Source organism: Carcharodon carcharias, chromosome 11 (genome assembly GCF_017639515.1).
Source record: "Carcharodon carcharias isolate sCarCar2 chromosome 11, sCarCar2.pri, whole genome shotgun sequence".
NCBI lineage: Eukaryota > Metazoa > Chordata > Chondrichthyes > Lamniformes > Lamnidae > Carcharodon > Carcharodon carcharias.
Window position 1 is genome coordinate 146,886,919 of NC_054477.1, and position 17,058 is coordinate 146,903,976.

General features: G+C 40.3%; 1 protein-coding gene across 4 annotated transcripts in view; it reads left to right on the forward strand.

Annotated features, from left to right (window-relative positions):
• Positions 1-569: 569 nt before the first annotated feature.
• rbm26 (RNA binding motif protein 26) overlaps positions 570-17,058 on the forward strand; it is an 89,951-nt gene continuing 73,462 nt past the window's right edge. For all 4 annotated transcript variants that reach the window (XM_041199563.1, XM_041199565.1, XM_041199564.1 and 1 more), the window contains exons 1-2: positions 570-651; positions 9,559-9,677. In XM_041199563.1, the coding sequence (XP_041055497.1) occupies positions 593-651; positions 9,559-9,677 (178 nt within the window). In that variant the 5' untranslated portion in view covers positions 570-592. The remainder of the gene's footprint in view (positions 652-9,558; positions 9,678-17,058) is intronic.

Below are 17,058 nucleotides of genomic sequence, written 5' to 3' on the forward strand. Positions count from 1 at the left end.
GCCGCCATTTTCTGAATAAACTCGCCAAGAGAGAAAAAGCAGAAATGTTAGTTTTAACCTGGCGCTTTGGGCCCGACTGGTGAAATACTCCTGGCGATTGGGTGGTTTTTTTTTTGTTTTAAAAAAAGAAGGTCGTTACCGGCTCCCAACCAGCGTTTCTATCCTTTCCGCGGCGTGGAGGAGATTTTTTTTTTTAAAAAATTATATATTTTTTTAAATAGTCTTTGCAGGCCCTGCCTCTGGGCACCGTGTGTGGACACGTTGAGCAGCCGGAGCCGCAGCTACTGTTTGCCTTTTTTTTTGGAGGGGGTGCTTTACTTTCGATGCTTGCACTTTGATTCCCCCCTCCCCCCGCCATCTAAAGGGGGAGAAAAACAACTCCAGCTCCTTTCGATCAGAACCCTTTCCACTCTTCCCCTCCCCCCCGCCATCCCATCCCCTGAGCTCTGTTACCTCCACATCGCGCCCCCCCCCCCGCCCCCCCCCGGTCAGTGTTTGACGTGGGGGTTTCAGGCCCCTGTTGCCTCTTACCCCGCAACCCCCCGGAACCCCCACCCCCCCCCCCCCCCCCTCCTTCCCATGATCGATCACAATGATGATAGAAAACCTCGATGCCCTCAAGTCGTGGCTCACCAAGACCCTGGAACCCATGTAAGTACAAGAGTTTGCGCCACCCCGGTGCAAATCCAGATATTTAAAGATCTCACCCAGGTTACTGCAGAAGTACCACGAGTACTGGTTGGTGTGGGGTGTGGGTTGGTGTGAGGTAGGTAGGTAGTGGGGGGGGGGGGGGGGGGGGGGAGGGTTGGGATCGGTGATCCTGTAAAGAAAGATAGCTCAACTCCGTAACTCAGCAGAGGTGAGGGTGTCTCGCCCACTGTACTTCTGTAAAATTGGTTTAGCCTCTCTTAACAATTCAGCGACCTGTCAATAGTTTTCCAGTTTCCTCCTGAAAGACGATGCGTTGTGTGTTAGTACTTCTAACTGTGACTGCACATGGTGAGTATTTTATGCGGATATGCTACATGGCATCTACTCTTGGGGTTCACGGTTCTGAGTACTAGATGTGCCATAGGTATTTGGCAGATTTTTTTGTTTTAAATTGCATTGCTGTATCAAACGCTTTGCAAGCGCTGAACGTCAGACAAATGTTTGGCTTGCGATGTAGTTGGTCCAGATACTAAACAGCATCCAAACGTAGACAATCGTGGGTTAGCAAGAGTTGGCAAGCTCATTATCTTAACTTGTGCTGCAAGTGACGATTTTCATCCTGGAAATGCATTTCTAAATTGCTGCTGTAATTTGCAATTTATGATATTTATGATATATCTATCTACTGACCTGGTCGCGTGAGTCATGTACTATTTCTTATTGGTATTTAAAATAATGATCAAGTATATCCTTTTTATCCTATTACTTTTTAATAAAAGTTTTTACCTATTTGTCAAAATGTAGCCATACTACTTGAAAGTACAGGGTAATTGTTAAACGAATGCTCTACAAAGGGTCATTTGCATAATGATGCCTTCCCTTTTCCTTTCAAACCCCCTAACCCCAAACATTTCACTTTAGAGAAGGCTTGATTGGCTGCAGCTAAGTATTAAATGTATGTACAATTTTTAGTTACTGTTTCCTTCCTGGAGCTGCTGAACAGACAGCAATAATTATATTTCTGTGATACAGTGTGTAAAAACCAATCACTAAATATATTTTGGATGTGAACACAATTTTACACTCTCCAAGAGCTGTTAATTCAAGGTGTTTTTAACACTTGGATTTGTAAGTTTATTTTTTTAAGTATTCTGTCATAATGAATGCAACAGGTCTACAATATCTTCATCTAATATATTTTTATTCTACTAAGAGGATTTTCAGATAAAGAATGTAGTATTTTCCTCTCTAATATGTTCCTCTCTGTAGTATTTTCCCCTCCATTGTCCTACCCTGTTTATTTTGTTTCGTCCTGTGGTTCCCTGTAAACCTGTAGAACACCAATTCCACTCCATGTTTCTGCTCTTGCTCACAGCAAAACTTTCGGTAGAACCTGTACTTGAAATGGGCAGATTTTAACACAAGTAACACCAAATTGTAAGACTACTATTATGACTCTCTGCCTTTAGTCAGCATGACACAGAAGCAGTCAATCTAGTGACAGCTCACAAGGCCTACAAAAAAGTGGGTCGCTGCTGCAGTAATGAAAATCAGATTGTTTACGTTTACAAGTCATCTGACATTGGCAAAACCAATTGTCTACTTGCATTACAGAAACAGAAATACCTGGAAAAACTTAGCAGGTCTGGCAGCATCGGCAGAGAAGAACAAAGTTGACGTTTCGAGTCCTCATGACCCTTCAACAGAACTAAGTAAAAATAGGAGAGTGGTGAAATATAAGCTGACACCCTCCCCCACCTTAAACCAGCTTATATTTCACCCCTCTCCTATTTTTACTTAGTTCTGTTGAAGGGTCATGAGGAATCGAAACGTCAACTTTGTTCTTCTCTGCTGATGCTGCCAGACCTGCTGAGTTTTTTCCAGGTATTTCTGTTTTTGTTTTGGATTTCCAGCATCTGCAGTTTTGTTTTTATATTTTTTATGTCTACTTGCATTCCTCAAAAGTTAAATGGTTTCCAATGAGGCCATATAGTACATCAGAATTGGGGAAGTTTATAAATGCATTTTCTCATAGACTACTAAAATTGACACTTGGGATAGAAAATAAACAATGCATGCATATGTAAGATCGTTAATATCCCTGGTTGATCTTCTGTGGCATTGTACAGTAAACTTTGTGTTATCTAGCACTCTACCAATCGGAATTCTTTACTAACCAGAATTTCTGGAGTTCCCCTAATAAGAACATCGCTTTACCAACTGGAAGCAATTACGAAGTTATCTGGAACCTGTGCTTGTATACTGCATTATTTTATACTTTATTTCCTATTTACTTCTAATTTATGTATCAACATACTGAAGATTTAAAGAACAGTATTTTGAATGCTTGCATATTAGTTTATGCTCCAATTATTATGCTGTATTCCATTAATAAATGGAATTCTCTGTTAACCAGCATTTTTGATTATTTGGCACCACCCATTCCCCATGCATACTGGATAATAAAGATTTTACTGTACTTGGTAAGTTAGAGAACATGGTCTCTTTCTCACTTAACTATCCCTGCTGTCTTTGTGTTTCTGTTTCTCTGCCACGCCTTTTCTGCTCCCTCGTTCTTAACTGTCTTCTACCCTTTTCTGCATTTTTTTCAGGTAAAAAATGGAGTTTAGCAATAGCATGAGATGGTGTGTTGGAGTGGAGAAAGAACCCAGTAGTGGCTACATTGGTGTGGCCTTCACTTACTTGCTTCCTATCCCCCACTCCCCGCATGATATCCATCAGTGATGATCTATGATGTGCACTGCAGCAACTTAAGGTTACTTTGGCAGTACCTACTTCCCCTGTGATTTCTACCTCCAAGAAGCACAGAGGTAGCAATGTTGTGGGCATCACCTTCCAAGTTCCTCTTCAGGTCACACACCATCCTGACTAGGATATGCATTGCCATTCTTTTGTCATTGCCAGAATATCCTATGCAACTCCATTGTCAAAGGGCAATCCAGACAAGGACTACATCTGTTCAAGAGAAGGCTCATCAGCATCTACGAAGGGCAACTAGGGAATGAGCAGAAAATCATACTTGCCCACTTCGTGCACATGCCAAGAACTTTTTTTTTTAAAAATTGTGCTTTGAACTGCTCTTTCCTCCCATCACATACCCTAATTCTTCATACTCCTGAGATCATTGTTGCTTCATGCCACCTCTACCTCTTTTCCCTTTTGATCTACCTGCTGAACACCTGCATCCTCCACTCCTTGCTCCACAATTATGTCATCTTGAACCACCACCCTTCTCTCTCCTCACTCCCACTTGCTCCTTCCATTGGTGAGTGACAATCAACAAGAGGTCTGTTCACTCGACCTTTTTAACTGTTTCCCTCAGGCCTTGTTGGCTTTTATATTTTAATATGCACTTTGGAATTTTAATCAGATCACTTTCACACACTCCTGCTTCCATCTGAGTGGACTCCTGGTGTTACCGATATACCACTTGCCATAAATTGCAAGAACCATTCCCTTTAGATTAATGTCAACAGAATTGAAATAACCCTTTTTGGTTCCTGACATCACATGTGGATGTCTGGTTCCAAACGCATCAATTTCCTTGAGATGTTAGTTTTTTCTAGTCATTAGCTGGGATTTTGTTTTGTTTGTTTTATGTTACAGCAATCTCCTTGATTACTCAATTTCACCCACCCCCATACCCACTTTTTAAAAAAACCAGTACATGAAAACTTGAGCTTACTTAGTCAAAATAGTGGGCTGGTGTCTCTTAAGTGATGTAGCCTATGATATTTTGTGCACAATTTTGTTGCTTCCCTTATGATGCATTAAGTAACATTTCAGCTCAAGTGTTAGACCATAAGAAATAATATATTAAATTTTAAATGCAGTTCATGGCCTGATCAGATTGCACAAAGGCAGAAAATTCATTAACTTTTTTTTTGCATTGCTGTCGAGGTATCAGTCTCCTATTTATAATTGCAGGAGCCACAAAACGAACAGCATAAAGTTGATTTTCCTCTGGAATTGCTCACAGAAATGAAATTGTACCTCTGTGTGTAATTTTTGTGCCCCTCTCACTGTTCTTTTGCTTCTGTCTCTTTTCTCACTGGCTTTCATTTGGAGTTCAGTGTGTTGCTATTATGCCTGACTTGCTGATTGTTTCTGTCTTGAATCTTTGTCTTCATGCCCCTCACGTTCACTTTGACCGTAACAGCATGTTGGAGGTCAGCGCTGGGATTAGTTGAGAGGCTTTTGGAGAGGGCAGAAATATGCATGTTCAAGAGAAAGAAGTTAGGGGTGGGTGCAGGTGGGTAGGACATTTTGCATGTATTGCATTAGAAAGTGAGTGTGATAGCAACTTGAGATGCAAGCATTTCAATTATTTATCACAAATGTTCTGTTATTAATTTGCAAGTATTCATGCAGTTAAGATACATTTGTCATATATTAGTGGTGGGTTGGGCAACTGAGACAAATCTATTGGCAAAACAATCTAATGTATTTCCTGAGTAAACTCTTCCTTTGATCAACCAGATAAATGTTATCATCCTAATGTGGCATGAGGGAGCCGTTGCGATACCTTTTAGACTATGCGATCAAATAGAAACATTGGGTAAGCTGTTATTACCAACATAACAGTGAGGCGCTTGCTTTGATTTATGCGTTAGTGGTTCAGCATTCATTAAGGGCTAGATAGGTGATTAACTACAAATGTCCAAACATTGCTGCCCGAGTTCCGCGCTCCACCATTAGCTTCAGAAAAACGGCATTTCGTTGTCTCCCTCACCATTGGTATAAAGTTGTGGTACTTGAATGGTAGATATGATCTAAACTCATCAGAGATATATAGGGCTAGTAATTACAAGTGTAAATACTTTTAAGGATCTGGTAAGTGTTTGTGACTGTCTGAAGGTAACTGAAAATTAACTTTTATAAATTTGGAGGCTCATTACTTCAGCTTTTGAATTGCTCTAAGAGATCTTAAAATTTAGTATTTTCTGTTTTTTTTCCCTCTCTCACTTTCTTTATCTCATTTAACATTTGATTTCTCCAGCTTTAATTCATCTTTCTTCTCAGTCATTCTGCTGTTTATTTCCCAATCCTCAAATCCATGTTCATTCGTCAAGGAGATGTCCTGTTCACTTAGATCCCTGTTTCTCTGTGCCGTGATCAACTCAGACCTTCAATAACTTAATGGGAAAAAATTGTTTTGAGCTGAAAATCGTATTTAACTAATGTGCTGGAGTTTTTTTTTTTGAAGAGGCAACGGTGTGTGTTGATGAGGGTAGTGCACTTGATGTAGTAATGTACACTGACTTCCAAAAGGCATTTCAAACAGTGCCAGACAACAGACTTGTGAGCAAATTTATAGCTCACAGAATAAAAGGGACTGTAGCAACATGGATATAGAATTGGCTGAGTGGCAGGAAATAGAGGGTAGCAGTTAATGGATGTTTTTCAGGCTGGAGGAAATTTTGGAGTGAAGTTCCCAGGGATCAGTGTTGGGACTCTTGCTTTTCCTGAAATATATTAATGACCTAGACCTTGGTGTACAGGGCACAATTTCAAAGTTTGCAGATGATCCAAAACTTGGAAGTAATTGGGAATCATGAGGATAGTGTTGAACGTCAGAAGAACATAGAATAGTTAGAGGAATGGGTGGACAGGTGACAGATGAAGTTCAGTACGGAGAAATGTGAAATGATTCATTTTGTTAGGAAGAACGTGGAGAATCAGTATAATATAAAGGGCAGAATTTTAAAGAGGTGCGGAGCAGAGGGACCTGGGTGTATATGTGTATAATACTTTGAAGAATACAAGACAGTTGAGAGAGTAGTTAATAAAGCATGCAGTATCTTGGGTTTTATTATTAGGGCAAGAGCAAGGAGGTTATGTTGAATTTGTGCAGGACATTAGTTCCAGTTCTGGGCACCACACTAAGTGAATTGCTCATTCATAGAGCCAGAGGGGAGACAATGGACCGAATGGCCTTCTGCGCTGTAACATTTCTGAGATTCTGAAGAGTTTAAGGAGGGGTAAATCTCTAACTAAAGGCAGATGCTGTTGGTTAACCTGCTACAGCCTGAGTAGCTCATTGTTAATTTTGGTTTACCTATGTTAATAGAAACTGCCCATAATGGACTTAAGTTTTATTTGTATAGCCACATTCACCCGTTATGTTAGCTTACGTTAGTTGTGCTGTTGAGTTTGAACTTTTAGACTTTAACATTTATCTCTGTTCCAAAGTGCTGCGAAAGAACTTTTGCTTCTGGAAGTCAAGAAACGTCATCTTTCTCAGCTGGAGAAAATATTTCATTAGGCTAAGAAATAAGGAGTTGTGTTTGTAAAATTTTGTTCTTGTTTAATTTCCTCCACTTTGATGAGAACAGCTGAAGATGGTATTTTTACCATGGGATTTTTCTTGTGTCAAGGACACCTGTGGAACACAGTCTGCTTGAATGGAAAATATCAAAATATATTGTATATTAATTTATATTAATCCAGAATATATTCCAAACTTGTTTATTTTTGCTCCCAATTTTTAACTGCTTTATCATTATTCACGAGTACATAGCTAACATTTTTTCTAAGTGTTGACAATCATTTGTTCTGGATCTGAAATTCATCTTTCAAGATCCAAAATTGTAACAAAACTGTGCCAAGATCCTCAAGGGCAGATAATTTTAATAGTTGACTTCGAATTTATGATGAACTTTTGAGAAAATGTTCAAGGTACATGAGAGCACTTCAGTGGTGCTTGCACTAATGTACAAAATGACAAGGAAGTACAGCTGACCACGTAATCCAAATAAATTTATCTTGGCCTGCTAGTGCCTTGTGCAGTAGCTAAAGAATCAGGATGGTGGAAATGAAAGGGAGGCACATGCAGATAACTCGAGAGCTGATGCATTTTTAAAGATGCAAGTCGGTTGCTCTCCAGATCCCCTTATTTGCAGTGTGTTCGCAGATGGGCAGCAAGATGGCTGAAAGCAAAATTCCTGCTGTCCACTTCCACTCCCAGATTATTTCTGACTGCATACTCATTGTCATCTTTCTCCATTATCTCCTCGCCTACCAAATCCTTTGGGAGATGATGGATTCATCTTAATAAATTGTGATGGTCACACTAGCCATGTCACTGTAATTGCCCCCACTCCCAGGTAGATTCTGGTTGGATCGAAGTTACTAAATTGCTGTGGATGCTATATGTCTCCCTACTGTTATCAAGATAAAATGCTCTTTGTATAGAATTTGAGCTGATCCAGTGCACTAGTCCATACTGGTATTACATGGAATCTACAGCACAGTAACAGTCAATTGGCCAGATTGGCCTATGCCAGTGTTTATACTCCACACAAGCCTCTTCCCACTTTGTCCCCATATCCCTCTATCTCATTCTCCCTATGTATGCATAAGGCTTTCCTGAAATGAGTCAATGCTACCTGCATCACCCACTCCACATGACTGAGAGTTCCAATTTCTATACAAGGATTTGTCTGAAATTCTTTGTTTGATCTTTAGCTAGCGACAGTATCTGATATTTATTGTTTCTGATTCTGGACTCCCTCACAAATGGAAGCTATTTCTCTACATTTGCCCAAAACAAACTCTTCACAATTTTAAAGACCTCCACTTGTACCTCCAACCTCTCTTTTTGAATAGTTTATGTCTCATCAAATCTGGTAACCTCCTCTCTGCACTCTCTCTGGTGTTTCAACCTGAGCCTGAATTTTCTGCTTTTGCAGCCATTACTCACTGAAACTGATAGCAAATTCGGAAGTCAGCACACAACAGAATAACACTGAAGTTAGTGTCAGTGATTGGTTCTGTGCTTCCCAAGAGGATTTTCTGATGAGGCAACCCTTACTAGATTGGAATGGAAATGAATTGAATTGACGAGAGCTTCCACTCTTGTGCTGTTAATCTAACTGTAAAAACTTTTAACTCCTGCTGCTCTGTTTTCTGCTGTGCAACCATTTATCAGTCTATTCTACTACCTGGCCACGACTCGACATACACCAAACTTTATCATGCGCACCTTTTTTATAATGGTATAGGGAAAAGGCAGGGGAGTGGGACTAGTTGAGTTGCACTTGCAGCAAGCTGTCGTGGACATGAGTTGAATGGCCACCTTCTGTGCTGTAACCGTTCTTTGATTCTATATTTTTGAAAATTTATATATATCACATTCACTAGATTGTGATACTATACATCATACCTTAACTCGGTAATGTGCGGACTGGCTTGCTTTTGCAACAATCTGGATGTGATCAACACACATTTGTACCTTTCTGCATTGTGATTAGTTGATTTGATCTTGGTGCAGTAATACTTTCATGTACTTCCACTCATTTTATTTGTGCAGCGGGGAGAATGAGAAGTTAAGAGCAAACTTGCATTGATAAAGCACCTTCATGTCCTTGTAAAGCACTGCAGCCATTGGATTAGTTATGTAGTCACTGCTTAAGTTGTAGTTTCCAATGCTAATTGTAATATTCTTGTTACCGTGTAACAAGAAAATCTATGCAAATTAAAATGCAGTGACTGTTACCTTTTATTTTAAGCACAGCAGCTTTAAAGTTAGCTGCTTTACTAAAGTGAGAGTATGCACCAAGTTGACTGCTGTACTGGGAAGAGGCAATAAATCTTGTTTTGCAAAAAATTCTTGGTTTATTTTTATTCTCGCTAATTTTCACAAATGATTAAGAATGACCTGTGTACTCCAGGAAAAAGGTGGGAAACTTATCATCTAACTCCTTATGCTAACATCTTTGTGAAGGATCACCCTTCCAAAATTGGAACCTTTATCTTAACCTTTAAAACAAGCCATTTCTAGGCTTTAAAAAATGTACTCGATGTATTTCAACACACTTTTGTTCAAAGAACATTAGTATTTAAATCTGGGCTTTTAAGTATTTCTCTGCTTATGTTCTGTTGCAGATGTGATGCAGATCCATCCGCGCTTGCTAAATACGTTGTTGCTTTGGTAAAGAAGGATAAAACTGAGAAGGAGTTGAAGGCACTGTGTGTTGACCAATTAGATGTCTTCCTACAGAAAGGTATAGTAAAGAACATTGTATTTACAAGACAACTTATTAACAAAAACAGTGTTAGGGTTGGAGCTTGTGGAGCTCTGAACTATATTCATGTAGTTTTGTATCAATGTGTACAAAAGCAAGATACTGCAGATGCAGCAATTCCAAAATAACAACACAAAATGCTGGAAATACTTAGCAGATCTGGTTGCATCTGGAAAGACAAAACATGCAAAGCATCGGGTTGATGACCTTTCAACAGAGCTACAATCACTTAATATGTCAGTTTTTAAGCATAAGGATAGGTCTGTGATGGGTTCTAAGGTTGAAGAGATTAAATGACAAAAAGGATGATGGTGCAAGACATAAGCAAGACATAATGGGAGAAGAGAAGAAACCTAAGATGCATCTAGAGGGGGTGTAAATGAAAACAGCAGAATCATCACCAGCAACTGTCATCTGGAAAAAAAATGCAGTCAGGGTGGGAATGAGCCAATATTCACTTTAAGCTACTTTGACTACGTTTTCTCAAATCCTGTTTCCTGTAAGGATTCCAGTATCAAGTTTCTCTGTCTCTGTTGCATTTGTTCATATGATGCAACCTTCCATATATGATATGTCTTCCTTTTTCTTCAACTGAGGATTTTCCTGCACCATGGTTGACAACTGTAGCCATTCCTTTTCCCAAACTTAGGCTCTGTCTTTTCAGCCACTCTCCAGAAATATGATCGAGATCACCTTATCCTTACCTTCCACCCCAGCGGCCTCCATATTCGTCATATCATCTGCTGCCTTCTCCAGCAAATTCCCCTTTCAGCATTCCAAAGGGATGGTTCTGTGTGCAACACTTTGGTCCACTCCTCTGTCACCCCCTTCCCTTCCCAAGGCACTTTTCCATTCAAGTATAGGATATACAATACCTGTCCTTTAACCTCCTGTGTTCTCGCCATCCAATGCTCCAAACACATCTATGTGAGACAGTGTTTCACTTGTGCAATTCCCCTCTACAGTGGGCAGATCAGATACAGATTAGATGACCTTTTTGCAGAGCACCTCCGTTCTGTTCAGAAGTGTACCCCTGAGCTTCTGGTCACTGGAGGTCAGGATTGTTGTGGGGCAGACCGCTGTAGTGAGAGAAAAAATAATCAAACTGTGATGTTACAGGAAGGTCATGAGTTGGTTGACTGGTGAGTATTGTAGCTTTACTTCCCTTTTTCCAAAGTTAGGAAGTTGGCCTAAGGAGCTAGAAAATTTGAAAAATATATATGCTTTTTGGTAAAGGCATTTCAATTAACCTCCTTTTATTTAAGTAACAATGGAGGAAAATTGAGTACCTGGTTAGTTGTCTTTTGTTAAGTAGTCAGGTTATCTAATAAGAGGAGTGGCAGAGCAGTTATGACCCCCTGGAGTGCACGTCCTGTCCCACGTGGGAATTCCAGAGGATTTCTTGTGCCTTGAATAACCACGTCCAAGAAGTGTGGTCAGCTGCATCATCAGGGTTTCGGAGCTTGAGCAGCAGCTGGGCGTCACTGCAATACATCTACGAAGTTGAAAGCTTTGTGGATAGCATTTCTATAGACGTGATCACCCTGCAGCTTAAAAGTATGCTTGGAGAGACAGATTGGGTGAGCACCAGGTAGTCATGAGGAAATGTGTAGGAGTCCCTTGAGCGTATCTCGCTCTTCAACAAGTACCCAGTTCTCAATGCTAATGAAATTATGGTTCATCTGGGAAGTGCAGCTGGAGCCAAGTCCATGGCCCCATAGCTGGCTCAGCTGTATAGGGGGACGCAAAGAAGATTGGAAAGCAATAATGATAGGAGATTTGATAGGGGAACATATAGGTATTTCTGTGACCATAGACGTGACTCCAGGATGGTATTCTGCTTCCATGCTGCCAGGGTCAAGGATATCACTGGCTGTATAACACCCTGAGTGAACAGCCAGCAGTCTTGGTCCACAACATAGGTAAATAATGTGATTGCACCTTTTGTTTTGTTACTTGGTCCTGCAGTCAAAATTTAGGGAGCTAGGTAGGAAATTAGCAAGCAGGACCTCAAAGTCTCTGGAATACCTCGGGTACCACACACAAGGGAGTATAGAATTAGGAGGATAGTGCTGATGAATTTGTGGCTAGAGAGATGGTGCAGGAGAGAGGTCTTTAATTCTTGGGACTTTGGGATCAGTTTTCAATTTCCTTGCAGAGTAATTTGCTAGTGCTATTGGGGAAGGTTTAAACTAACTTGGCAGGGGTGTGGGAACCAGGAGGTAATACTAGAGGTAGAGATACTATGGTGCAAAAAATATTGACATAATGCTAAAGAATGAAATAGCAAGGTATTATGTGGGTTCAGCGCAGGAGGGAAAGTAATTAAAGTCGAAATTAGGATTATAGGGCATGTATATAAATGCACAGAGTGTGATAAATAAGATTGGTGAGTTGCAAAAGCAGATGGCCACATGGAAATATGATGTGGCGATAACGGACATGGTGAGTTATTAAATATTACTTCACTACAAGGTATTTAGGAAAAGAAGGAAAGGAAGAGGGGTGATTTAAGGAGAACATTGCATTGCAGGATAGAGAGGGTGTCGCAAAGTGGTCCAGGTTGGAATCTATTTGGTAAGTGCTAAGTAACAAGACATGTGCAATTACATTGCCTAGTGCAAAGGCCACCAACTACTGGGAAAGATGTAGATGAAAACATTTGCAAGGAAATTGCAGAAAAGTGCAAGAATTATAGAACAGTTATAATAATGGGGAACATTAATTGTCCAAATATAGGCTGAGATTGTATTACTGTAAAGGGCAGAGAGGGGCAAAAGTTCCTAGAGTGTGTTCAGGAGAATCTTCTACAGCAATATGTTTCCAATCCAGCGGGAAAGGAGGTATTGCTGAACCTGGTTCTTGGGAATGAAATGGGACAAGTAGATCAAGTGTCAGTCGGGCAACATTTAGGGGGGCAGTGATCATTTATATCATAAGGTTTAGGTTGGCTATGGAAAAGGACAAGGAGAGATTCAGGGTAAGCATAATTAACTGGAGGAAAGCCAATTTCAATTTGGTAAGAATGAATCTGACCCAGATAAGTTGAAATCCAAGATTAGCATGCAAAACTAACTGAACAGTGCTCCACCTTTAAGGAAGAGATGGTTCAAGTACAGTCAAGATGTATTCCCACGAAAGGAAACGGTAGGCCAAACAAATCAGAGCTCCATTGATGATGAAAGAAATAGAAATTAAGATGAAGCAGAAGAAATGTGCTTATGACAGATGTCAGGTGGATAATACAATTGAGAACCAGTCTGAATAGAGAAAGTTCAGAGTGGAATTGAAAAAGCAATTAAGCGAAACATGGAGAGAGTACGAGAAGAAACTGGCAACTCACTTAAAAGGGAACCCAAAAGTCTTCTATAGGCATATGATAGTAAAAGGATAGTAAGAGGAAGAGTGGGGTTGAATAGGGTCCAAAAAGGGAATTTGTGCATGGAGGCAGGGGCGTGGTTGAGATATTAAATGAATACTTTGCATCTGTCTTTACCGAGGAAGATGATGCTGTCCAGGTCATGGTGAAGAGGAAGTCATTCAGACACTAGAAGGATTTAAATTTAATAAGGAGGATGTATTGGATAGACTGTATGAACTTAAAAGTTGATAAGACACCAGGACCTGATGTGATGCTTCCAAGGATCCTGAAGGAAGCGAGAATGGAAATTGCAGAGCCACTGGCTATAATTTTCCAATCTTCTTTAGACTCTGAGTGATTCCGGAGGACTGGAGAATTGCAAATGTTACACTCTTGTTCAAAAAAAAAGTGAAAAAATAAGCCTAGCAACTACAAGCCAGTCAGTTTATCTTCAGTGGTGGGGAAACTTTTAACAACAATAATTCGGGACAAAATTAATAGTCAGTTGGGCAAATGTAGGTTAATTAATGAAAGCCAGTATGGATTTGTTAAGTCAAAATCCTGTTTAACTAACTTGCTGGAGCTTGTTGATGAGGGTAATGCTGTTGATGTATTGTACATGGACTTCCAAAAGGCATTTTATAAAGTACCACACAACAGACTTGTGACAAAGTTAGAGCTCACGGAATAAAAGGGACAGTGGCAAAGTGGATACGAAATTGGCTGATAGACAGGAACAGAGAGCAGTGGTTAATGGATATTTTTCAGGCTAGAGGAATGTTTATAGTCGAGTTCCACTGGGGTTGGTGTTAGGACCCCTGGGCTACCTGATGTATATTAACGACCTAAACCTTGGTGTACAGGGCACAATTTCAAAAGTTGTTGACACTACAACACCTGGAGGCATTGTGAACTATGAAGAGGATAGTGCAGAACTTCAGAAGGAATGGGTAGACAAATGTCGGATAAAATTTAATGCAGTGAAGTATGAAATAATTCATTTTTGCAGAAAGAACGCAGAGACAATATAAAATAAAGGGGTACAATTCCAAACTGGATGCAAGAGCAGAGGGACCTGGGTGTGGAAATGTATAAATCATCGAAGCATGTCGGACATGCCAAGAGGATAAAGCATAAAGTATCCTGGGCTTTATCAAGAGAGGCAGAGAGTACAAAAGCAAGGAAGTTATGTTAAGCCTGTATAAAAGACTGGTTCAGCCTCAACTGGAGTATTGTGTCCATTTCTGGGAACCACACTGACAAAGGATGTGAAGGCATTGGGGGCAGGGCAGGAGAGATTCACAAGAATGGTTCCAGGGATGAGGAATTTCAGTTATCTAGAAAGATAAGAGAAGTTGGGACTGTTTTCTTCGGAGAAGAGAAGGCTGAGTAGATCTGATAGAGGTATCCAGTGTCATGATGAGTCTGGATAGAGTAGATTGAGGGAAACTGTTCCCATTCATGGTAGGATTGAGAACCAGAGGGCACAGATTTAAGGTAATAGCCAAAAGAACATGGCAACATGAGGATAAACATTTCACCCAGCGGGTGGTTAGGATCTGGAATGCACTGCCTGTGATTGTGATCGAGGGAGGTTCAATTGAGGCATTCGAAAGGGAATTAGGTCATTATCTGAAAAGGAAACATTTTTAAGACTATGGGGCAAAGATAGGGGAGTGGCACTAGGTAAATTGCTCCTTCAGAGGGCCAGTGCTGGTACAATGGGCAGAATGGCCTCTTTTCTGTAACCATTCTGTGATTCTGTCTGACATTTTAATTCTCTACTCCACTCCCACACTGACTTATCTGTCCTCAGACCCCTGCATTGTTGCATTGAACTTTAACGTAAGTTCGGGAAGCAGAAGCTTATAATCCGATTAGGTATTTTACAGCCTTATAGCTTCAACATTGAGTTCAGCAATTTTGGATTATAACCTCTGGCCCTATTTTGGTTTATTCACTGTGTGTTTGATTTTGGCAATGATTCTGCTTTTCCCACTTAAGCTTCCTGCAGATGCATCATTTTGTTTCTTAACTTCTCCTATTGCGTTGCACCATCACCCCTTTTATCGTGTAACCTCTCCTACTCTCCACATAATCGCAGACTTGTTCTTCACCCACCACCCCATCCCACAGCCTTTCCTTGCCCCTCTATTTGCTTAAAACCTGTTACAACTCTAACTTTTTCCGGTACTGATGAAAGGTGTTTAACTTAAAATGTTAACTGATTCTCTCTCCCCAGCTGCTGTCAGACCTGAGTATTCCCAGGATTTCTATTCATTTTTTTAAAAAAGTTGTCTTGTTGTTCAAGGAGCTGGTTAATGAGGGAGGTACATGATCTTTTTTCCTTTATCCTTTCATGGGAAGTAGGTGTCGCTGGCAAGGCCAGTATTTGTCACCCATCCTAATCTTCCTTATCTGAGTGGCTTGCTGGGCCATTTCAGAGGGCAGTTAAGAGTCAGCCACATTGCTGTGGGATCAGCATGTAAGCCAGACCAGGTAAGGATGGCAAATTTCCTTTCCTACAGGGCATTAGTGATGCCCCAGATGGTGTTTTTACAACAGTAGATGATCGGTTCATGATTACCATTGCTGAGACATATTTTCAATTCCAGGTTTATTAATTGAATTTAAATTCCACCAGCTGCCATGGTGGAATTTGAACCCATGACTCCAAAGCGATTACATTGCCACCATGCCACCGTCTCTCTCCCACTGACCTGGTATCAAATTCAACTCTCACTGCTGTGCAAAAGTTGCTGATCAGAATTGAACAAAGGCACTTCTCCATTGTTGCTTATTTCCAACTCTAAAAGACCAATATCTAAGATCCAGTTTCCTATATTTGTACTGTGAAAGCCTTGGTCTTTTAATCCAGTTGTAGAGTTGTACATTCAAGCAAAACTGGCACTCTGGTGCTGTCCCTTAAAGAAGCTTGATTTATCAGTGTGACTATCCTTGCCTCTTTGAATCCAAATTGAAAAGAGCCTGAATACAAAAGTGGCTTATGGGTAACTTGACCCATTTTCCAATTAAAAGACCAAAAATATCAATCTGGTCTGTCCAGTGTGCACGTGTCTCTGTACTTGAGTTTAAGGCAATATATTTGAGTAGAATAGCAAGAACTTAATTTCTGATCTGTTGACTGTTTTATCTAACATGTTCCTGAGATTGAGTACCTAAAACAGAATTGTTCTGTTTTTGAGCGCTGCCACCTTTGCCTTAAGTATAATTACACTCACTATACATATTGCTACCCTAACTTTTACCTTGTATTTTTTGATTTATTCAGCTTAACTCCAAGTTTTGTTTTGATTATGACATCTGCACCCTAGATCCTCTGTATGCTTTATCGCCTGAATTGGTGTGGCATTCATTTTATTACTTCATTTGCCCATGAAGTTCTCCCAATTGCATTACAACTTGCTTGTTCCTTATGATTATGCCTTCAGCCATATCTTCATATCCAAAGTATTATGGCTCAGCTGCTTTGATTTCATCTTCTGCGTGACCATAAGAGTATAATTTTCCTGCTTTCTCAGTATTTTTCCAGGAACCTACTTCATTTCCCTGTAACTCTGTGTGGAGCGATATCCTCTTCATTTAAAGTGTAATCGAAATGAGCTGGTTCTGCTTTTCACTCTGTTTCCATATCAGTTTGCTATAATACTTGTACTGCATTGAAGAAATTTTTAAAATGAAGGATTTGAATTTAGTCAGGTTTGGATAGATTGAGAGATTGGATGATACGATGAAGGGTACTACATACATACATAACGGACAGGCAAAAGAGTTGCCATTGAGTTATACAGCATGGAAACAGGCCCTTCGGCCCATTGTGTCCGTGCCGGCTATCAAGCATCTATCTATTCTGATCCCATTTTCCACAGCCCACAGCCCTCTATGCTATGGCATTTCAGGTGCTTATCTAATGACTGTGCTCATCTTATGTTAGATGCCTGGAAGTGTTTCACTGTCAGTAGCCTGTTGAGGCAGACT